Below are 25,003 nucleotides of genomic sequence, written 5' to 3'. Positions count from 1 at the left end.
GGTCCAAGTAACCACATTTTTAGGTTTTTAGCACACACTATTCATTACTTATAAGTTTTAATGTGTTAAGTGTTTCTCTATCTAGCTGAAATTATTGTTACTTTCTTAAGGACTATATATGAAATGTAAATTTCTCTTTACCTCGCGTGCTACTACAGTGTGTAAAAAAGTGAAGGTGAAAGTTATCAGGTCACAAAAATTCGTGTTTTTATCACAAAGCAACATAACTTTAACCAAGAAAAAGCGGGAAGAGCGGGGACGTAGTTTAGCGATGCTACTTCTTCTTGAAGAGATGTGGAATCATGTCTATATTTGCATAACAGTAGTCTCAGCTCAGGAGTGATTAAAAAAAAAATTCTTAGGTTCAAGTAGCTCCCCAGGGCTCAAGTAACCCAGTTTACGGTACATTATTACATTTTGTCCTTCCGATGTTTATGACTGCCTTTTATATTCAATCGAGTTTTGTAGTTTTTTTTCCAGATTTAATCACGTTCCTTTTTCATTTTAAAAAATTTCTTATAAGGGCAAGTCTCTCTCTCAGAATTTTATCGAGTGAGCAATTTGAACTTCACGCTATTAATCGTGAATTTAAATTTATGTCTTCGGATGCCATAAAGGATTCAGACAATCCTCTATCAATTCAAGTAAGACGATCGATAGCTGCGCATATTTTTGGATTCGTTGATATTTCTCGACACAGTTTGATAGATTATGCTTCGATTATCTTCCGAACTTGAATAGGAATAAATGATTCGAAAGATAGAATGAATGAGCACTTAAGATTAACACAAAATCGATATCTGAGCCAAAGACATCGATTAAAAGCCAAGTACTTTCTTCTTTTTGTTCCTCGAAAGAAACCAATTCGACGAAAATGTAATGTTTCTTGAATGTTCAGACGCGTGAAAATAAAGTGAAGTAAATAATCATTGCGAATAGTTACTAGATAAACTAATCAAATAGAACTAGAGAGAGAGTTAAGAAAAGTACTAGTTTAACTTTAGTATCAATCAATCTACTGCCATCGAATAAAACCCTGGAATGTAAACCTAAAAGACGTATCGTACTATTCGCGAATTCTATCTGCATCAAACGAAATAAAACCCAAGTTAGATAATGAAAGAATATTTTTCGGTGGGAAAGTTATCTTATATTTGTGATTTTACTCAACGTTTATCCAACTACAGTGCTTAACATCAAGATATACTTTCGTCGTCTAGAAGAAAAGAATATCATATTGGTGATAAAAATTTATGATATTAATATCAAAATTATGACAAAAATCTAAGGGATTAATATCGAAATTATGACAAAAATTGCGAGAGAATGAGATAGGCTATCAACCTTATACAGTCGACGCTCGTTATAATGACCCCTATTGTTCCGTCGGAAACGGACGTTTTATCGAAATGAAAACATATAAGATACTCTTTATATGAAAACATTTGGGACTCTTATCCTCCCGACCGTTGTAATGTAATGATCGTTATAACGTGGGGTTATTACAACGAGCGTCGACTGCATAAGACTCAGGTGAATTTCTTTCATTCACTAGTATAACTCAATCTAAGTCCCGACGGAGTTGTTTGGGAAATATCATTCATGGAATTTTCAAAACTATTTCCCGCTTCATTCGAAAAGAGTAATAAATTGTTGGATAATAAACTAAAATGGTGCTTAAATTGTTGAGTAATATTGAGATGAATGAAAAAATTTTAGCATATTTGCCAGAGCAATAAACTATACCTCCAAATTTTATTTGGATAAAAAAGATCGTCGGAGAATGAAATACTGACGACATTCGAGCTCTGAAAATTTTCTATTCTAAATGTTTATTCTATTTTTTGAGGTCTGATTTGTTTGAAATATTTTCTCGTGTTTCCTTTGAGATAAAGCTGGGAAGAAAACGATTCTGAAATATTTCCCTTTTTGCTGTCAAACTTTGTATATCTCACAGTTTCTAGATACGATACGACGCGTAAGTGATAAGAAGAAATATTTTCAATATACAAGAAACCTTTTTATAGTATTTTCGTACAAAAACATATATTTTTTGTTATGCTTCCAAAGGGAATCGACAATTCTGAGCAAAAACTTATAACCAGTTGAAGTATTTTATGAAATTGTTTTTGCAACCTCACACATAAAAAACGCACTTGATATGTTTCGAGAATATTATTTCACAGGTGAATAAACACTTGTTAATGCCTATATTTTTTAAAATACTGCAATAATGTTTAGAATATAACAATGACTTTTTTTTCTTATCTTATTTCTCTCAGCTTTCAAAACGGGTATTTAATTCTTTTTTTTGTCTGTGGATGGATGTTCTTTTAAGTAATATTTTCTTAGTAGTTTATGCAATTACTGCAATTAAGATTTTAAGCACAGAATGTGCTGAAAAATCATTAACTTGATCATTACAAACATCTGGTCTAAAAGTATAGAAAGTAGATGAGTTTCGCTTCATTTTTTTGCTTTCATTAAATGTGCAAATAAGATGTTTTCAGCACATGCGAGTAACCTCAGGAAATAAGAAATTGATAAAAAAATTCTTGCACAAAAATTTATCGTTTTAGAGATTTAAGAAATGGTAATCGAAGTAAAAAAAATCAGCATTAAGTCATGATTGAATATAATCTTCGAATATAATAGAGTGATGCATCGAAGATAAAATAAAATTAATAATTTCTAACCTTCTGTGAAAAACTCTATATGTATATGAGAGTAGAAGAGGCAAATCACTAGATGATGTCTTAGAAAATCACTGTTTTATTATGGTGTTCGAAAATTCGGAAAATGACGCCAGTCTGTGCTGAACTGATAACTGTGGTTTTTTTTAAGTCGTACAAACGTCCTTGGAAAACGGATTCTGGAACAGCTCCAGTAAAACTAGCCGATATCACGAAATGTACATTACATGAGAGAAACTTGTAAGTCAGGCGGCTTCTTGCCGGCAAGAATTAATGACCTTATTAAATAAAAAGTGTCAGTGCTCAAGATTCAATTTGTCACGCATTTCTGCTCCACGCGTCGTACGGTTTGACTTTCACCCAAATTTGCTTTGGGCTCACACGTAGCTGTCATTCATGAAATGCGGCTTCACTTTATACAAATGATTAATGGCGCGATGATGTTTCGAGAAAGAACTCTCACCAATCGAGGATGAATCACTCACGCGAATTGCTAGTTACTATGTATCATATGAAAAGTTTCTGGAGCTTTGGTAATTCGGATCTAAATTTTCTTAGACCAAATTGATATTTCTATCGAGTACTGATGATCAAGATTATAATTGAAATGGGACTTTTTCCGAGTAAACTAGTGAGTAATTTCTTGACGTAATCCTTCACACATTAAATAAAAGTTCGTGTATAGTAGGAAATTTTCAAAGACTCTTGAATGTTATTACGGGTACATTGAATTTCTGTGTACGTACGAAAAGTTCTTAACGAAGAGTAGAGGAATGCGAAAATATCTTGAACTCTGGAGCTTTCGACCGGGTTGTCATGGCAATATTAACATCACACCATTCAATCTCTTCTCTTAAATCAAAAGATTTCGTTTTCATACTCATCGTAATTCATTCAGTTACGCCAACGAAGCCGAGACTTGAGGCGCCTTGCTGAGTTTATCTTTGTGTTCGTATGGTCTTTCATAGTGGGAGATATTTAGATATATAGATTTCATATTTTTTTAATGTTTAGTGAATCTTTATTTCAAGCTGCGAATTTTATAAATAGGTTCACATCTCATTTTTTATTCCATTCACAAGTATACGGAGTGCATAGAAAAGTTCCTTTATCCTGGAATACTCACAACTATTGATCATAGAGAGGCATACTTCAGATTCGAAAAAGTATCCAAATAGCGTGTAGACCTCAGATACGCCATTCATACTGCAAGGGGTTGTATAGTTATTAATTTTAATAACTATTACAACTATTAATTTTTTAAAAGTGAATTAAAAAAAATTTACTTTTTATTTGGCTACCCCCCGTTCTAAAAAACCTAATTAGAAAGTAGTTGGCATGCCTCTCTTGAGCCTAACAAAAAGCATTCCACGTTTTAAGTGCAATATCCGCTGAGGTATTTGAATTTGAAAATCGCTGAAAATGAGAGAAAGAACAGCATATGAAGCGTATAGTATAGCTTGTCAGTTAATTTATGGGTTCGTTCTTTCATTTCAATGAATTTCGAATTCAAATATCTCAGCGAATATTACACTTGGAAACATAGTTTTTTTGTTGGCTCAGGAGAGACAGGGCATCAAATTTCTAATAGGGTTTTATTTGGACAGGATGACACCGAATATAAAAAGGCAATTCTTTTATTTTTATAACTATACAACCCCTTGCAGTTGACGTACACCCCTTAAATGACGTATCTGAGGTCTACACGTTATTTGGATACTTTTCCAATTGAAAGTATACTTCTAGGATCAACGATTCGTGAAGATGAAGGGAATTTCCTATGCACCCTGTATAAATTGAATATAAAATTGCTATTGACTTCAAAGAACCGAAACGAAAACTTTTTGTCACATTTATATACAATTATTTTTAAGCAAATATTTATTGTGAAATACATTCAATTTTGTGCTAATGATAAAAAAACACCATTCAATGGCAACATACTTAACAAGTAGCTTTTTTAAATCAGCCAGTAGGCTAAAAATATAACACGTATCTTAAACAAAATATTATCAGAATAGCTATGCATAATAATTTAAATAATTGTGAATGATAAACGTGCTGGATCGTATTTTGCGGTAAAAAACTACCGTGTTCTATATTTATATTTAAAAACTCTCGTAATCCTGCACCTTGAAAAATATTGTTTGTGTCTTTTGTCAACAACTCTTGAATCTCTTTTCGCTTTCAAATTTAAAATGTTTCGCGTGCTACTGTTTTGTCTGAAGCTCAGAAAATATCTCAAGTGTGTATGATGACATTCATTATATTTGCCTCGCGAGAAATATTTTGATGTCTCTTAAGTTCATTCACGGTGGTTGTACGACTTCATCTTTCGCTGCATGCAAATCAAATGAGATTCTCTCAGTCCGTTGCTTTCATAGTGTTCTTTGCTGCTTAGGGGCAGACGCCAGAGTTGGCAAGTAGCCAGATGAAATTGTTGCATCGATCGACGAAATTCTTTTCTCAATGGGTGACGCTAAAATATTGCTTTAGAACCTTCTCGAGTACTCCAATTATGAAATTACTATAATCTAATGCATTTGGCTGAAATTTTCCAACGCATGCATCAAAGATTTCAAGAATTGATTTTTATTAAAAGCGTTGGTGATGGGTATAACGTCTTTGTTCATTTAATAAATTAAGAATATAGAAAAGTGTTAAATACTCTAAAAAATTAATCATTTCCGGGGTCCTAATGTTCCCCCTGTGTGAGAAAAACTTTCCCATTAAACGATACTCTGATACTAATATGTCTCTTTCTAATTTACTAGCTGTCAACATTCCTCTTCCTATGTACGATATTGTAGATATCATTTCAAATGTGTATGTGTGTGATTATACTCTTTTATACATGTATATATACTCTGTTATACTATCTGATAGTAAAGTCAATATAATGAGTATATTTGACCTAACAATAAGTGTAATGTAACTGTTGTGCTACAGAATTTCCTCTCTTCATGAACATAATCGGTTAGGAGCACGTGGATGTGGCGAAACAGGGCAACAGCTTTCTGACTGGGTTTTGGGGCACACGGGGACTGTGTAAAAAGTTAATTTTTTTATTTTAATAATTTAATAACTATACAACCCCTTGAAACATGAATGACATATCTGAGTACCACACGTTATTTGGAAACTTTTTCTCATTAGAAGTATGCCTCTAGGATCAACGGTCTGCCAGTAAGATGCCATACCCCTTGTCTGCTATGCACCCTGTATATATCCGAGCAGGAATATGTCACATCAGATTTAAAATTTAGTACACAAAAGACACATAATTTTATTTATGTTATAGGTTTGAAAGGTAGTTGTGATTGGATTATTTTTATTGTTTGTCGAATTTATTTTCATTTATTGGTTTTTGCCACATTGGCAAAAACGTAGAAGCTACGCCCCACGAGAGTTTGCTAGGGGACGCTGGGTAAGATAATTAAAGTTAATAAAAGTCTTTGTTCGACATAACCCGCAAAAACCACAGCCGGCGTGAAGTGATCCGTACTTGTTCGGTCTTTTCAAAGGAAGACGCTCGTTCCGCTGTATTGAAAGCCATAAAAGTTATTGCTTCCCCGAGGCCCGAGACGACCGCGGATCCTGACAAAGACTTTTATTATCTTTAACTTTAATTATCTTACGCAGGGTTCCCTAGCAAACTATCGTGGGACGTAGCTTTAAGGGGACAAGTACTTTCACTTCCGGCTTAGGCCTAAGGTACTTTCAGAAACGTTTTTGCTACTTCGGCCAGTCTCTGTGGTGTTTCCCCCGATAAAGAATCCAGAGATGGCTTTGTATTTTCAACTTAATCAATTTCTTCCTTTGTATTTTCAACTTCATCAATTTCTTCCTTTGTTTCAACTTTGAATTTTCAAATTTCATTCCATTAATTTTGTTATATATATAACAAAATCATATATACACATCGCGTCTTACCCAAAATTTGCTAATGCTGGAGATTTAAGATACACCGAGACTGCTATAATATTTTATTTTTGTTTGTAACCTCGGAAGTTCGTAAGTCAGAAAGGGCATTTATAAAAAACTGATTAACTGTGCAGAAAATAAACTCAATACAGGGACCCTTTTCGACCCCTAAGGGGGGGGTCATAAAAGGGTTGAAAGGTAACAGAAATCACGCTGAGCCGGAACCGCTGAAGTTATAATTATGAAATTTGGTCAGTAGTTTCATTTCAAGACGTAAAAACTAGCTAAAAAATGTTTTCGAAATTCGACCCCAAAGGGGGTCATAAGAGGGTTAAAAGATTACATAGAGAAATCACGCTTCGCCGAAATCGCTGAAGCTATAAATATAAAATTTTGTCACACACATACACACATCTAGAGGGGGTCACATGTGGGGGGGGTTCAAAGTTATATGGCGCAATCAGCGCTGAGTCCAAACAGCAGAAGCTATGAATGTGAAATTTGGTGAGTATTATATTTTATAATACAGAGAATCACTACGACGGGATTTGTGGAAATTTAACCCCCAAGGGGTTCAAATGTTATATGGGGTAAATCATTATAGCACAATTTTCCCATTATCAAATTCACGCGAGCGAAGCCGCGAGTTACAGCTAGTCTACTGTAAAAATCAAAAATTAATCATTTACTCATATAAATTTGATGACCGTTGATCATCATTAACTGATGATCCATGAAATAATATATTTCCGTCCGTTATATTTCAAATACGACGGTAGTGCATTACTTTTTATTCAAGTTTAAAATAACTCATTTGATAGTCTCGCAACTCTGTTGCATTATTCAAAACAAATTGGATTTCACATCGTTACAAACCGAGTCTGAGCCTCCAGAATGCCTCATAACTAACGATGAATGAGTCCAGAACTAAATCCGAGCACTTCTGAACAAATCCGCTACCTACTCTGTAGTCCTTCAAATGACGTTACTGTGCCAAGAATCAAAATCTACGTTAGTTTTATACGCGTGTATGAATAGATATGTAGATATATATATTTTAATCATCATGTTTCCGAAATCTCACAAAAAAGTCACGCGCAAAATAGCTATCTCTTCCCAAAAACACGCTACGCTCTCTCCCATAATCCCGAATTCGTTCCAGAATGTAATGAAATGGAAGAAAAGGAAGATTTTGAATAATGAGAAATGAAAGGTATGAGATATTTTTTCGCATTTGAGAGAGAAGAGAAAAGATCCACTTTATTTTTTCTTCCGGAAAAAAGGAACATCATATTTTAGCCTTTGAATGTATTCGTTTTCTGTTTCATACATTATTCATACCGAAATGATTTTCGAAACCAGACGCGTTTTTTCCCCGTAACAGGTGAAAATAAAAATAAATAAATAGAAGGTAAGTAGTTTGCTCTGAAAATATATGTACAGTAAACCTCTCTTTTGCGGACACCGATGCTACAAAAAAATTCGTCCGTAAAAGAGGGGTTAATCAGGTGTTTGAAATGCATACTTTTATTATACAAGGGAAAATTATTATTTGACCGTAAAAGAGGGATGACCGCATCTGAGGGGTGACCGTCAAGAGGGGTTTCACTGTACATGTAATCCCTGGTTTGAAAAAAAAATATTTTTTATACGAAATGTACTCATACAATGAACGAAAGAAGCAGATACATGAGACGGTGTTGTATAAATTCTATTATAACTGAGCTTTCAGAGTATAAAGTTGGAAAACGCAAAACTTACTAAAAAATGAATAAACGCTGTTGCGTTGGCTTTATGGATTTGACACTAGCACGAACTCTCAAAAACAACACGAACGTAGAGCAAATTTCGGAAACCATTTTAAATTTTCTTGTATGAAATTCTCTAAATATGCGGTTTCAAGCACTATTGTGGCTAGGCAATCAGTAGAATTGATTCAACATACGGTATAAGTCCGGTATAACGAGTACGGTTTATAACGAGAATCTTGCTATAACGAGTGATTTGCAAGTGATTGTCAAAGAGCTGATGTTGACTCTTTAATTACAATTAAATGCATAATTTTTTTCAAACGGATAATTTTTTCCATGGTTACTGACACGTTCAGAAAGCCGGAAAAATCATTTTAAAAAATCTAATTCTAATTATACTGGTTATACAGGCCTCAAAGAGGACGTAGTCTCAAAAATCGCATATAAAATAAATGCATTGAAGTAATATTACTTTCATATATAACTATCTCTTTTGTGATTCAAACTGTAGTAAGAAAAAAATTCGGGATGTGCAAATTTCAAATTAAAAAAAAATTCGAACAAAACATGTTAACACATTAATAAAATCACAACCACACATGCCTTGCAACAAACAGAGTTGTTGATTTGGACATCTGCCAGAAAATTCAAAATAAAAAATGGGAAGAATATGATCTCACCTTATGTGCAAAGGCAATTCTGAAATTTTATCTTCAAGCTGCAGTAATATGAACGTATAAACAACCCTTTGCAGACACGCAAAGCTATGCATTTGAAGATTGAAGATACAAGAAATATTCGATTATAGCGAATTGAAAATTAGAATGCATTCGCTAAAACGTCAAACAAATTCTCCAAAACTCAAGTTTTACTTTCTTTCTTCAAAAATGAAACGAAGAATGATCCTTATCATCGCATAATGCATCGCACATGCTCCTCGTAAACATTGCTCTCCCGTGCTCTAAACAAAGAATGGACAAAGAGAAAAGTCAGATTTTTTTTTACCACATATCAATCCTATTTTTAGGCTTTACCATTATCCAAGCGGGATATGTGACGATTTCATTCAACTTTAGTCTCTTCCAGTAAAGACAGTGTCTCTTCCGGCAGGACAGCAACTAGGGAAAGGGAAGGGAGGAGGTTTGATGCCCAGGACGCTGAACCGCCGAGTTTTCTCATTGTTCGTTCAAAATTACGAGGAGGTGTGGTGCCAATATGGATATTTGCCCAGGCAGCAGAGTAAATATTTGTTTCTTTGGTGGTGCACATTCTCAATGCACTCCAGCTGAACTGCCTGCGGTTTTCCAGCTTCAAGGCACGAATGTGAGCCCTTCCCCCATTTCAAAAGTCTCTCCGCAGAGAGCATTCAGGCCTACAACACGATACTGACAAACATGAAATTTCAAGCATTGTCATCTTTACTTCAGAAAATGGAAGCCAGATGGCAGCATGAACACGAAACAAGCGCAACTTGACAACATAAATACGTTAGGGCCAAGCATATTCACTCAGAACACACATTCCGCCATGTACCGATTCGTTAGAAATTCCGTAGAGGAATGTGTACGAGGTGAATGTTCGTTTATGTAGTAGTAGTAGTAGCTGGACAACGTTAAAATTGGCATTAAAAAAAAGAGTGCATTCTTTACTCTCAAAGAAAGAGTAAAAAAAAAAAAGAATTTTCAAACTTAAATTTGTTTTTGAAAATTAGTTGTTTGACAAATTGGTCAAATAAAACAAAGTCTGAATTCTTGTTGAATTTTTCCAAACTAAATTCGTTCATACAAAAATCATAATCCCCCCCCCCCCTCCTTCAACTTCAAATTATTCGAAACATTCGAAAAAATTTCGAATTAAACAAGAAATCGAATTATCAAAAATTCGAACCACCCACGTTCGAATTGATCAAATTATAATGCATTTAGTGTGATTCGGTTTGCGCCTCATCAGCATTCATCAGTATAAATCAACTTGTTCAGTTACAAACTGCAAACTGGTATCTTTTTATTCACTTATTTTTTCATCTCGATATATCTGTGAAATACAGTGAAATCTCACTACAACGATACTCGATAAAAAACGATTAACCCTCTTCAACGATATTTTTAAAATATCGTTTGTAACTGCCTACAGTCTAATGTTAAACTCCTCTCGATACAACGATATCCTTTATTACGATAAATCCCTCTGTAACGATATTTTTTAGGAGATTTCGAAACTGGTACAACGATATTTTTTATACGCTCAAAAAAAACAAAAAATCACTCAAAAATTTTTTCAAAAATTCCTCACCAGTTTTTGTTCTTTCGATGATGTCTAATAGAATCGGTATTTTAAGCACTATCTATACCCTTTAAACGTGTTAATGAAATTTCCGTAAAGCTACTTTCTGTTTAGTATACAAAGTGTTGTGCGGTAAACTACTTTACAGAGTAAAACAACTTAGTAAATTTTTTTCATCAAACAATTTTTTGCTGTGAATAAACACTCATAAATGCGTTTTATGGTGGTACTAACAAAGTACACACTTTCTCTGAAATTTTCAATGAGGGTGTCAATATCAATGAGTCGTGTCAGGTTCAGTTTGTACATTGTCGTCTATGTCTATACCATGGCCTCACAAGGGTGGGGCCGACCGGGCCCGGAACAATTCTCATCATTTTTTGCTTTTTTCACGCTATAAATGAACTATAGAAGGGCCTATGGAAAGTCTGATCGGGGGGCCCTGCTCCAGGATGTGGGGCCATGGTTTATGTAATCCTCAGCGCCACAGGGCCGTAACTAGAATTTTTGTGGGGGGGGGGGGTGGCAACATGATTTCGCTGTCCCGATCACTGTAAAATTCGATGATTTTCCCACGTATAGTTTGCCACCCGAGCATTTCCCCCACCTTCACCAGCCGATTCCCAGCAATTCCGGCCCAGCTCAGCACTTGCGATCACGGAAAGCAGCTGGCGTAAAATGTTGTAATTCTCTTGTATATCATTTTGAAATCTAACCATTCTACTGATTTCTCCCGTAGAAATCAGTAGAATGCCTATCAGTAGTTTCGCCTGCTCTACCGAAAACATTTTTGTTACAATTAACGGTTTTTACAAATCTAAGGATGGGTGGAGTAGAACTCGCGCAATGCAAGCAGTAATTATATTAAAAATTTCGATAACAGTACTAATACATAGTTTATATGATCCTTTAGTCAATTGGTCACGAAACAGTCAAAGTGTTTGCGTGAAATCTTCCGTTTTTTTTTTAAAGGGTAAAATTTTTCTTTCTGTTTCCGCACAGTTCTGTTCCTGTTTAACACAGGTTCCGTTTAATCCAAGTTTTTTAATGTGTATTTTCACAATGAGAGAGAGAGGGACCATGATTTTTTTCTATCAAAGACAGGTTTCCGCTTAATACAGGTTCCGTTAAAGACAGGTTTTACTGTGTTATATACTTGACAGATCATATACAATATTACAAACTCGTAACCAACACGTTACTAAAGTATCTCTTGACAGTGAAGAAATGTTACTAAACACAGATATACGTATACATTGCCTATTTACAGATGCCTATTTACATACAGATGCCTATTTATTTATACGTCAGAAAAACACTGGAATTTCTCAATGTGGATTATCCTCTTCGCTCCAGAGGTACACGTATGTGTACTTCCATTTTTAACGGTTTTAAATGATTTAATGATTCTTTTTTCAAGTGTACCTAACGCAAATGGTCCTAGTAAAGATATAGACCATATTAATTAAGTATTCAATTAATTCAAAAAAGTTTCTTTTTAAAGGGCATTTTGACGTACAAAAACACAAATCCATTAATTTTTTTTAATAGTCAGTTTTTGGCTCAGGTTTGTAGAGGTAGTCTTATATCTTCAGCTTTTTTTCTGAGAACTTGGAATAGATATGAATATTTTAAAAATTAATTTACAAAAAATAATTTTGAAAAGATTTATAGATGACATAATGGTACGAGTTCCTAAATTATGACATTTTTTGAACAAAAACGTGGGAAAAAACACTTTTCATTATTTAAGATTTAAGAATTGATGAATGAAATTTGTATATGCGGATTATATGCCACCACGGATTATTCGCAGAAAATTACGATACATATAAACGCAGGAAATTACGGTATATATAAACGCAATACGGTACATATTTCTTAGTGATGACTGGATGATTATAAGTTTTGGTGATTTTCATTTTGTATTTTAATGTTTTTGCTTTACATTTGATATGGCAAAAATTTATAGAGACTGATAGAAACAATCAAAATTTTAATCATTGTATTTTTTAAAAATAGTTTTCAACAACTGAACTGAGGTGGAAAGATTTCTGGACGCGTCAGAAAAAATTTCAACGTATTTCTCTTTACTCGCATTTCTCATTTGTTTCTTTGAACGTAGTAATCTCGTTTGTTTCCTACCGTGAACACTCAGTTTACGTACATCGTAATTACTGCCGGCTCACGAAACACGCAAACCACAAAAATAGAAGCGTTGCCAATCATTTGGCAATGCCAAAATGAGTAACGTATTTTAGGTTTACCACGGCGAGACTTGTGAGGCACGATGTCCTCTTCAAGTTCAGATTTTTACTCTTTCTTATCAAAAATTAAAAGCCTAAGAAAAATACAAAAATAATGAAAAAGAAACGTTGCTAAAAATGTACATCAGTTAAGAATTTAAAGTTTGTGATTATTTCAGTGTATTGAAAGTTTTAAATGCTGAAACGAATTCAAGAATGAAATTCTGAAACAAACGGAGAATCTGGTTCTGAATTTAGACTAAGAGACTCACCTATAAGCTAAGACTTCAACCAACTGATCAAAGAATGTGTTAAAAATGTTCGTGGAGGGGGGGGGGGGGGGAATAAATTTATAAAATAATTCATAAATTAAACTACTATATTTTCACTCACGAAATTTTTCCAACTACGTATATAACGTACATTAGGTGCTAGTGGACAAAAATACGAGCTAATTGATCACATTACAGCAATTTAAACTATCCAAGTTTCTCAACGCAGACATTGCAGCTCGATTCTATCATTGGGAGGATTAACGACCTATAATTCAAAATCATTCAGACCAAGTTACATTTGGCACTTTGCCATATTTAAGTATTACTTAGTTTCAATTTTAAAAACCCACGCAACTTCTTTTCCGTGGTTTGAAACTAAAATTTTTACATTTGCTTATGAGTCATAAAAACCAAAATGGGTTTTGAAAACGAGTAGAAAAACAAAACAAAAAAAAATAATAAATAACGAGAGGAAACTAATAATATATAGGCCAAAATATACAGACGATGCAACCTTCTGTTTATTGTTCAAAAGAAGGCCGACGGTGATTGTTACTGTCCAAATAGAAACAACATCTGTTACCCATGAAATGCTTCACAAAATGAGAAAACAATTTTTTTGGCAGTAAAAACTTCACTATTGCAAGCGGAAATAAAAATCGAAGAAAATAGCATAAAAAAGGGTTATGCTGGCGGATTCCCAGCCATTGCTTTGAAAAACTCAATGCTTTCCGGTGACGAACGTATATACATCATCCTCGCCCTTTTCTCAAGAAAACAACTCTCGCCAAAAGTAATACGATGATATGATTCATAAATTTTGAAGCTGGAATAGAAAACTTGACCTGTGATATTTGGAAACTTGTATAAAAGTTTGAAAATTTTAGAAACTTCAATATGAGTTCATATATTTTTCATGGATACAAATTGCGTGTGTCTGTGTTTTTCCTGACGTAGAGAATTCTTGGCCAAAAATTTGAGTTTCAACGATGATATTTCGCCAGGTTAACATATTTTCAAGTCACAAACTACAGACACGCGTGGTTGGCCACGCTTCTTTGAGATGAAAGCGAGACATGCAGCCAATTGGAGCCCAACAACAGGTCAAATCACCTATCACTGCGTTTCTCAATCTTTCTGTACCCAGGGCCGCAACTAGTAACGAAAACTAACTCTGTAGACCGGGGCCAATATTCATTTTGGTGCCCCCTTCTCCATTATTTTAGACAGAAAAAGAATATATTTGGTGCAATTCCTGGGATAGCGCCCTGTGCACCAGATCCCCATCCCCTCCTCTAGTTGCTGCCCTGCCTGTATCCACGGACCGGTAAAATTTCTGAAGCAATTCGACTGATAACTAATGAAAGGTGTAATCACATGTCACTCGTATTTTTTGGCCGTTCTGACTTTCTATATACAATTGTTCTGTTTTTTCATGAACATTATTTAAATTTATAATCTTTACTAAAATCGTGAATAAAAAGATAGTTTTCATAACAAATTTTATTACGCGATAATTATAGCTATAATTTATAAATTCTATTATCTATTAAGATTATTGTAGTTATTTGTCATGTTCAAATTTTTTTTCGTGAAATACATCTCAATTCACAGCGATTTTCAGTGGCCCTACATTTCCTACTGGTACTTTTGCAGTAATTTTAGCAACAGTTGCTGATCTCGCTGACCTATGGCAACGTTTTTGGCTACAATTGGTGATGTCCCGTATTATGCTTATTAAGATCTCAATTTTCCATTTTGTTTCTCAATAGAATATGGTCACCCCGATGAACGATTGAATGATTTTTTTTCATGAAACATTTTTGTTTACTGTGTATCAGAGCTGGACAAATCTATTTCCCGACATACCCGGGGCATGTAAAAATGCCAAAAAATAGGGGAAAAATTGTTTAGGGTTTATGGGAAATTTTGAGAGTTAAAATCAAACGAATGAGAAATGCAAATATATGTGTGTGTGTGTGTGTATATATATATATATATATATATAGGCCACTATATTCCACACTATATATATAGGCCACACTATAAAAGTTTTATGAAAGTTCTTTTACAAAACTCGAGAGATGCAACTATTGAGCTTTTTTTTTTCCTTTTTCAAACCGAGCACAACTCAGATCTATCGCCATAGGCAATTTACTACTATCTAGTGAGTTGTGCCGGAAGTGTAAGTGTGTGTACCTAACAGTCTGAGTGCATATCTAGTGTTGTGTATGATTTTTCAGTGCTGCCATCTATATGTCAGAAGTGAAGTGAGTGATGTGTAGTGACTGAATATTTGTACTGTTTGTAAGCCTGTTGCTCTCTGTGGCGAGACTTTTTAACGGGGAGATCGGTTCGCATTTGCGCCTCGAAGTTGGGAACCACAGAAAACCAACTTCAGCCGACCACCACTGTGGCGACGGTGGGGTTGACTATTGGATGGTGGCGACTATTGAGCTTATCTGTTGTAGTCGCTCGAGTGTAATCGATATGGTCATTGGTTGCATTTATCAAGGTTAGTGTAATACCAGCATTAGACTAAGTGTGGCCATCACTAATCAAAACTCGGAAAATTGTCCAAAATCGGTCCGGTGAGCAATTTCTTAGCGTTGTATAAAATTTTGAGATTTCACCAAACAAAGGGATAGTTTGAAATTTTTTTTATGTAGTACAATGCTCTTAATTTTTTATATCATCTGCGTATTTTTTCATCAATAGGTAGCAAAGAGACAGAGAATCAATTTTTGGACGAAGTAAATAAATCCAGTAACAAAACTGACCCTGTTGTTTGGGAATGTAAACTATTATTATTATTTTTTTTTACCATTTATTTTTTTTTACTTACATGCCCAACCGGGCGTGTAATTTTTTTTAGATTTACAATTACCCAGCCCTGCTGGGTATTTGTGTGTGTGTGTGTGTGTGTGTATATATATATATATATATATATATATATAGCACACAGACCTTCATTTATTTTAATTTTTTTAAATAACATGTGATCATCACGTATTCCCAAGAGATCTTTAGCATCTGTTCAGGGAATTTGTTAGTGTTAGTAGATATTCATGCCCGAACCGGGATTTGAACCCAGATCTGCGTAGTCAGGGGCTAGTTCCCTAACCACTCAATCTGGCAATCGAGTATTTCCCACCTTTCATTATTTTCAGCGATAATTGGCAAATTTGTCTAAAATAAAATTTTTGTCTACAATTACCGATATCCCGTATTTTTAGGATCGCAATTCCCTTTATTTTTCTCGATGAGATATGGTTATTCTAAGTATGAACATCTAATTCTTTTTATGAATCTATGAAGAATATATTACAGTATTGTATTGTTGTTGTATTTGTATTAGTACTTATAATCGATTACAATTTTTCATTCAATTAGAACATTGTTTCCTAAACTTCTTGTTCCATCGCCTTATCTTCAAATTTTTTTTGTTCTTATCGCCTCCCCACACAAGCCAACACATAGGATCTCATACCAAACCCGTAGCTTCTACCCCCCGGGACCATTTCATCACCCCCAGGGGCGATATTGCCCATTTTGGGAAACACTAAATTAGAATTTAATTATCAAGTCTGCTAACTCAACCTCATCGCGGGACCATAGGTTGAGAAACGCTGACCTATGATTATTATGATAGAGGCAAAATCGTGTCAAGCAAAAGGTCGCAGATTTCAGATGGAATACGGGACGCATGGTCCCACTAGGTTGAAAGAACATCACCGAACTGCTTTTTTGTATTTGCTTTCTGCTAAATATTATATTTTAGATCGCAGTTGACATTGTTTTCCTGTTTGAAATCGATTGTTGTTTTTTCTTCACGAAGAATGTCCAAAGGAATAAAAATTCCACTGTTGATTTTAAAATCGAAGTAAAATATGAAAAATATTAAGAGAAAAATATAAATTCAGTTTTAATAATAAAATGATAATTTGGGAAAATATAGAAATTAAAATTTTTAATTTCGAAATTAGTGACTTTTTTCTTAGACTGAAAGAAATTCATCCCGTAATATTTGGATGGAAATTCATCGAGATAACGATGATTCAGATTCTTGATATTTTTCCTACTTTTTACGACCATTTATGTATTTTTTTCCAGACTTGTGTATTGTGAAACTCAATAAGTGACAAAAGTCAAGAACTTTTGATTCAATAACTTTGCCTGAGACTAAATATAGAGGAAAAACTACAGAGCATAAATGAATAATAATTTGCTACTGCTATATCGTTTTCCTTAAATTTGTAAATTTCTGAAAATCAAGAATTTCAATCACTGATATTTTGCCGACTTTTCATCCAAGTTACAGGGTATGAAATTTCTTTCGATATAGTAGAGAGAGGGGCGGGAGGTCAAATTTTTTTTTCCACATTTTTTTTAAACTATGGGGCACATAAAAATTTTAATATTTTTATTTCCCATAATTATTACTTTACAGAGATGTCACTAAAAGAGCTGAATTTTTCCGTTTTTGCTGATATTTTTTGATATTTTACTTCAATTTAAAAATTTTTATTCTTCTTGGACAATCATCGTGAAATATCAAGTATGTTGTTTTTACGGTATGAACACGGACAAAACCTTCAAAATACGGACATAGGCAATTTTATCTTTCAACAACTATCCTACAGATTTTTCTAATTTTCCTTCAAGTTCAATATAACGTGTGTGTTCATACTTATCATTTTTAACAGACATAATTGTCTTCTTCTTAAAACAGCTGTTTTATTCATTTTTTATTTGCTATTCCGGCGGCTGTCAATATCATAAAGAATATATCATTTCCTTTCACCGGAAAAAACAACTTTACGCTGCCATAATCTCCTATGGATTCGAGGTTTTTGTTCTCGTTCAGCTTTATGGAGAAAAGAAAAACACTGTAGATATATAATGCACTTAGAGCATTAAACCTATTATCTTTTTGTGGGTAATGTGGTTTACAGTGCAAACATCTAGAGTGCCTTTAAGTGATTCCAGGTGATTCTAAAAGCATCATTATCTCAAAAACTATTGTTTCACATTCGGCCAGTTGTAAGAAATGAAATAAAATTTTCTATCAACTTTCAAATAAAAACTTAAAAATTATTGTTTCACAAAAAAAACTGTTATGAAAATAAAAATGTCAAATATATAAAAAATAATGTTTAATTAAAGCTGTCACACACCTCAAACTGGCGTTTGGTGTCAGCGGTTTCGATGTATTAATGATGTTACCCGTATGATATGTAGAGGTCATAAACCTTGCGTAGCGATAACCGTGATTACCGTGTTTTAGTATTTATAGTTAGAGTGTTTTACATCGGAATTCGAGTGGTTACATCCATCTACATTTAGTTGATAATTAACATATCCTCAAACTTTATCGTAGTAGGCACATACGTATATATACTGTGTCTATGTTTAGTACAAGACAGCTGATGTCAAAAAATAAATATGTCAGGTATTTATACATGGACGTCCCGCGCTTTCCGCGATTAACTGGATCTAACAGGGGAAACATAGGGTTTCTTCAGAAGGATTAGAAAAACTTGAACGCAACAACAAAGGAACTTTTTTTTATGAAGTAATTATTCAAACTTATGAATAAATCCCGTGAATTCAGGCAATATGAATGAATTGAATTAATTTACGCTTAATACTTCTTCTGTCTTCACTACTTCTGATTGATTCTAGTGAGAGAGTGTGGATGTTTTCTTTCCTGGAAGAGCCTGGTATGATAGGCTGATAAACTCTTTTCGGCTGACAAGCATTTTTCGTCTCCTTATAAAAACTGTAGCAAAAAGCCGGAGTATTCCTCATATTTCTTGCAAATATGAAAATTCTAGTTTCACTGGAACAACTTTTTTCGATTAAATTTCGCATGGCATTGTCAATGTGTTACCAAAAGTTGTTCATCAATGAGATCTGGGGAGTTGTATCTGAGAATTTCTTTCGTATGTGTCTCAGCTACATCATCCAATCCAACGTATTGTATCGTCAAAGGATTTAAAACTATGTTATATACAGGGTGTATACGTAACAGAGCTATGGCGTTTACTGGTGAACCGTTGACCTTAGAGTCATACTTCCAGTTAAAAATGTATCAAAATAACGTGTAGTACCTACTCAGATATGTCATTCATTTCGCTAGGGGTTACATAGCAATTAAAATAAAAATGTTAACTTTTTATACGGACACCCTGTGCTCAAAATTCCAGTTAGAAAGTTGTTGCCCCGTCTCTCCTTATGCTCCTAAAAAATTCCACCTTTCTAAGTGCAATATTCACCAAGGTATTCGAATTCGAAAAGGGGAAGAAAGTTTGGAAAAAAACATTAAATGTTGGCAAACCATTTTACCCGCATTTAATACTGTTTTTTCCCAACTTTTCTCCGTTTTTCAAATTCAAATATCTTAGTGCATTTAGAAAGGTGGAATTTTTTAGTTGGCATCGAGACAGGGCAACAACTTTCTAATTGGGTTTTTGGGCACACGGGGACGGTATAAAAAGTTAATTTTTTTATTTCAATAACTATACAATCTCTTGCGATATGAATGGAGAATTTTAGTTCTACACGTTATTTGGATACTTTTTCTGATTGAAATTATGCCTCTAGACTAAACGGTTCGCCAGTAAAATGTCACGCCACGTTACTTGTGCACCTTGTATATATATCTTCAATTTGCAAGCCCATTTACAGGATTAAAGTTGAACACCAAGCCGAATTTTGCAGGTTGGAATTCCTTACTTCCGGCACAACTCAATCGGTAGTAAATTTCCTATGGCGATAGACCGGAGTTGTGCTCGGTTTGAATGAATGAATGAATAAGAAAGGTTGGAATTCCTAAAATCAACTTTCGAAAATCGCGTTATAGTGAAATCGCGTAAAGCGCGGGATACCTGTACAATCAAGAAACGTCTATTGATAAGAAATTAGCGTTTGAAATGCGACGCTTTTTTCTGTCGAAAACTTTCTTTTTATCATTATTAACGTGAACTTTAGTTCATTTACTGCATTCTTTCGTTAATCAAGTAGAACAATTAAATCAGAGCTACACATAGTACTAAAGTTGAATACTACAAACTATGAAATGCCCATTAACACTAATTAGTTTCAGTTTAGGACAAGATAATCTTGGTACTAATTAGTGTTAATAATGCTTGCGATGGACCTTGTAATTTCAAAGTGATTCAATAGGAAATTTTATTCTAGGCATTCACTATATTCTTTTTTATTTTTCTCGTTTTCGTTTTATGAAGTAAATATATTGCGTTCGAATCAGATAAGAGGAATTGTGCTGAAATCCAACGGAAATTTTAAAAATTCCGAGTCGAGTTCGAAAGGTTAAAAAGGTTGTTGCAGGCCCGTAGCCAGAAAAAATTTCGTACGGGGGGCGCACTTTCATTTCGGGCGGACCAAAGTGATAGAACAACAAATTTGGCCATCTTTTACCATTTTTTCGGCCATTTTCTCCCATTTTCGGGGGGACCAAACCCCCAATTCCCCCCTCCCCCCACTAAGGCTTTAGGTTGTTGACTGCATAATCTCGGCAGTTGAAGTTTAATCTAAATATCAATAAACAATCTGTGCAGTATATTTCTCAAATGAAATTTCCCTCTTAGAAATAAATCATTCTTTCTCAATTAATTTTGATTATCTCCTAAAGACGTCGATCTATTATAATTTTCTTGAATCCACGCGGAGTGGAAGTCATTATTGGAAAGTCTTAATTGATTTCCTTTCTCTAATGATTGCGTTGGATAACATTATATTTGATAATGAAACTTGATTGAATAAGTATGAAATCTTTCGTAATTTCTCAAGACACGATGTGGATTTATCATTCATTCATTCACAATTATTTATCTCGAAATTCCGCTAGTGCAAATACAAGCAAAATCACACCAATAAAACTACATTTTGCTACACCAATATATATATATATAATACTGTTATATATATGTACCAGTATTAATAATGTAAATAATAATAATATATACATATTTTATGGAAAAATTACCAACCTGTACAAACCATAATAGCAAGGCTATTGCTGAACTAATATTCACTAAGTAACCATTATAGACTTGCTGGAAGGAAGTCTATAATGGTTACCTCCATTATAAGTTGTACCTCCACCTTCATACAATGCACACACTATTGCCCTCAAGGGTGGTGTGTGCATTGTATGTTTCTATATACGTGTATTATACGTTTGTGTATTGTACACACACACACACACACACACACACACATGTTTGTAATTTTTGTATTTGTGTAATTTAAAAAAAATGATACCGTTTTAGTGGATAAAACCACCAAACTAAATGCTTATTCTCAGACCGAAATCTTCATAGACAATGGTAAATGTAATTTACGCAAAATGAGCAGTAAGTGTTTTCTAATCTTTTCCTGTCTGTGAAAGGATATTTGTAGTGTAAATTCGAATATAAAAGGGCAATTTCGCGTAATTTGTTATATCATAGCATGGTAAACAAATTTAATGAGCCAATATCAATATTTCGCATTACTGGATAAGTAGATAACCCACCCCCCACTTAAGTTTATACACTGTATATGTTCTTTCGTTACCAAAACTATCTTGGACAGATCTGGACTGTATATCAGTATCACTATCATTTCACAAGTTTGTCTCAGACAGGCCTATATCATAACCGAAAAAATTTTCTTATTCTATTTATAAAGTACTTATTTTTCACAATACAATTCAAATTTTAATAATAATTAAGAACCACTTTAAAATAACTTGCCAATTATTCATCAAAAAAATTAAATTTTAACGCGCATCGAAATTTTTTCTCGAAATCGAAACTAAGATCTCATTCTTTTATTTTATTACCGATTTTTTTCGAATAGAGACATTTCAGTCATGAAAATGTTTAAATTTGAAAATTTTTTATCTGAAATATTTTATGTGTCAACGAAGACAATGGCGGCAGAGATTTGTATGCCTTACATAATATGCTGTGCATCTAGCGACCTTGACCGGACGTTCAAGGTTATTTCTACGGAAAAGGTAGCTTTAGGACAAAACAGAAAAGAAGCATTTCCCGAAACAAGAAAAAGTTAAGGATGTTCGTTCACCTTGTACAGGAAGTAAGAAAAAAAAAAATGTATGACATTAGTTCTTTTGCTTCTACTGACATCTTCCTCTTGTCGACGATCAAATGAAAGAGATGTCTGCATCTTGAACATATCAATCATTGTTTTACGACAAAATAAATATCGTAATTGGTCTTATATACATCCTTTCCGTACATCTTATATCAAGATAATTATGATTTCCATGATAGTTTCCAACAAAAAATTGATTATTCAAAAGATGACTATTCACGCACCTTAACTTCTAATTAAATAATAATATGGGGCGCAAAATTTGTTGAACCGATGGCATAGCTGTTCGGTTCGCGCTAGAAAAAATATGCCATCAATTACTTTCTTTTTCGAGAATTATTATTCTTGTCTATACTATTCGGTTTTCTCCCCACTTTATTCCAGAAGATGTAATTAGATCTTGGAGAGTCTTTTTTCCTCCGGGTTGGCTGTTGATGCTGTGCTAATAATCCGAATAGACTCAAGTTCTTTTTCTGTTTCCGAGAAGAGTCCAATCATCTTACGAGATGATTTTTTTTTTCTTATTTTCATGTGTGTATGAGATTCTATTGATAAAAATAGATGAGATGTTAGGAAAATATTGTCCGTCATATCTGAGAAAATGACTGCAGTCTCTTAAGTTTTCTTTTCCTATAAAGAGCTTTTGATTTAATTATAATTTCTTTTAGCTTCGAGACAGCCGATATTTTATTAGGCTTTTAACACTATTTCATGTCATCGTCAACAGTGGTGTTCTCAAACTATGTTAGTGCAAATCTAATTACGACCTTGTAAATATTAATATCTTATATCGAGGATTTTTCGACATTTATTAAATGAAAATGCACCACGTTTGATGAAGTCCTTCAGAGAAGCGTACATGATGTCTGCCTAATAATAGCTAAGAAAATCATTCATCGGAGGATGCAGCGACTGCGTATCATAAAAAAGAGTCATAAAATCTGAAATAACAAGCTAACACATAGTCTACATTTTATTACATGAGGATAGTAAACCTTGAAGATTCACTTTCGGGGAATAAAATTTCGTGATAAAGTCTAGTAATAAAAACTTAAATGAATTTTCAGGGTTACGATTTCCGTTATTGACTACATTTCATACGTAATTCTAACTCGCAATGAAAAATATTATTGAAGTTCCTGTTTGACTGAAAATATAGTCTTAGTTTAAAGGAAAATGTAGTCTTGGTAGAAATGTTTCTTCATCTTATAAAAATCATCAGAAAATTATGTACAGTTATTGAAATCCGATTTCGATCATTTCTTCATTATGATTTTTTTTTCTAAACGTGATTAAAGTGAAAAAAAACGTTAATTGAAATGAAAATGATTGATTTTATAAGTTATAATATTTATGTCAAAAATTTGGTTAAAACTTATGTAGATAGATGAGAATAACTAACTTTCTAGGGCATGCCTTCGACGTGCCTTATATGAAATACCGTATCACACAATACACACACACACTTACATACAATGTAAATCAAGACGAATTTATAGTAATTCTTCATCTCCATGTGTTTGAAAAAAAAACATTTTCTGATCATCAAACTAACACAAACACTCTGGATCATGTGAATTTGCCTGATAAGCTTCAAAATTTTTACAAAAGCAACGTAAATAAATTTAAAGTATTTCAATTATGTCATTAAAACTCTGAGTTTGGTTTCTCAAAATTTACTATTAAACAAAATTCACTTTTAAAGATAATTAGACAATTTCTTTGCGCCCTTAATAAAGTAAATTCTCACACGGGAGCTCCTTTAACAGGATGAAGGAATTTTTCAAAGATGAATAAGGTAAAGCTTCTAAAATTTTTGTCCCATCAAAAATGATAGAAAAAAAGAGATGAGAAGAAAAAAGAGATAACAAAGTATAAATATTTTTGCATACTTACCTGAAACGCAGATGTGCTTTCTGAGAAAATTGCTCCTTTTGCTGCGAAGGTTCCGAATGATAGCAATTTCTTTTGGACCCTCAATAGCCGAGAATATGGAAGCCCCAATGACAAGAAACAAGATATAAAATGCAGTGAGAATGATCAAACGAATATTACTCTTATTGAAGGCCATGTTCGCAGCTGAACTTTAATTATATATATAAACAGAAATTAATTAATGAATTCTCATCAGGCTCATTGACTCAGTGTTTTATAAATTTATCTCACAGCGGGATACTGGCGACAGCTGGTCTTTAGTTATAGGTATCATTTCATCAAGCCAACGGGCATCTCCGAAAAATTTGTCCATAAAAAATTTCCCGATTATCGAGTATAAACCCCATGATCTCGGCTTTTTAAGTTTTATAATAGTCTAAAGCAGCGCAACAAGCAGCTGGTGTTTTAGCTTTCTTTTTTTTTCTTTTTTTTCTATTATGAACTTATTTTTTGTGCTATCCTGTCCCGCGAGGATGTCTTTCCCGCTAAATGCTTTAGAATGAGCCGAGATCCTTTCGCTGCCGAACTGAAATTCAACATCGAACGGAAGAGTTGCGCACGCACTAAATGGCACAGCGTCACCTATCGGTTCAGAAAAGAGAGTGACCCTAAAAATTCGGTTATTCTTCTTTGGTTGAGCAACGCGGAAAAGAATACAATTCTCTTTCATCTATTTCATTTCTTGCATCGTTGTACGATTTCAGTTTCTTTTATCATTGAAGAAGAATACCAGCGGCGAATCCGGTACTCTCCGAAATAATGGGATCTAT

General features: G+C 33.8%; 1 protein-coding gene across 1 annotated transcript in view; it reads right to left on the bottom strand.

The window, feature by feature from the left end:
* The window catches only part of LOC149079966 (potassium channel subfamily K member 1-like), a 36,477-nt gene extending 11,727 nt beyond the window's left edge, over positions 1 to 24,750 (bottom strand). The window contains exon 1 of the mRNA XM_089238879.1: positions 24,195 to 24,750. Within this exon, the coding sequence (XP_089095005.1) occupies positions 24,195 to 24,369 (175 nt within the window). The 5' untranslated portion in view covers positions 24,370 to 24,750. The remainder of the gene's footprint in view (positions 1 to 24,194) is intronic.
* Positions 24,751 to 25,003: the final 253 nt, after the last annotated feature.

This window comes from Pholcus phalangioides, unplaced genomic scaffold (assembly GCF_987345545.1).
Source record: "Pholcus phalangioides strain wild (caught in Gottingen) unplaced genomic scaffold, Ppha-v1.0 ptg000011l_1, whole genome shotgun sequence".
NCBI classification, from domain to species: Eukaryota; Metazoa; Arthropoda; class Arachnida; order Araneae; family Pholcidae; genus Pholcus; species Pholcus phalangioides.
This window is presented reverse-complemented; position numbering and strand designations above follow the sequence as displayed.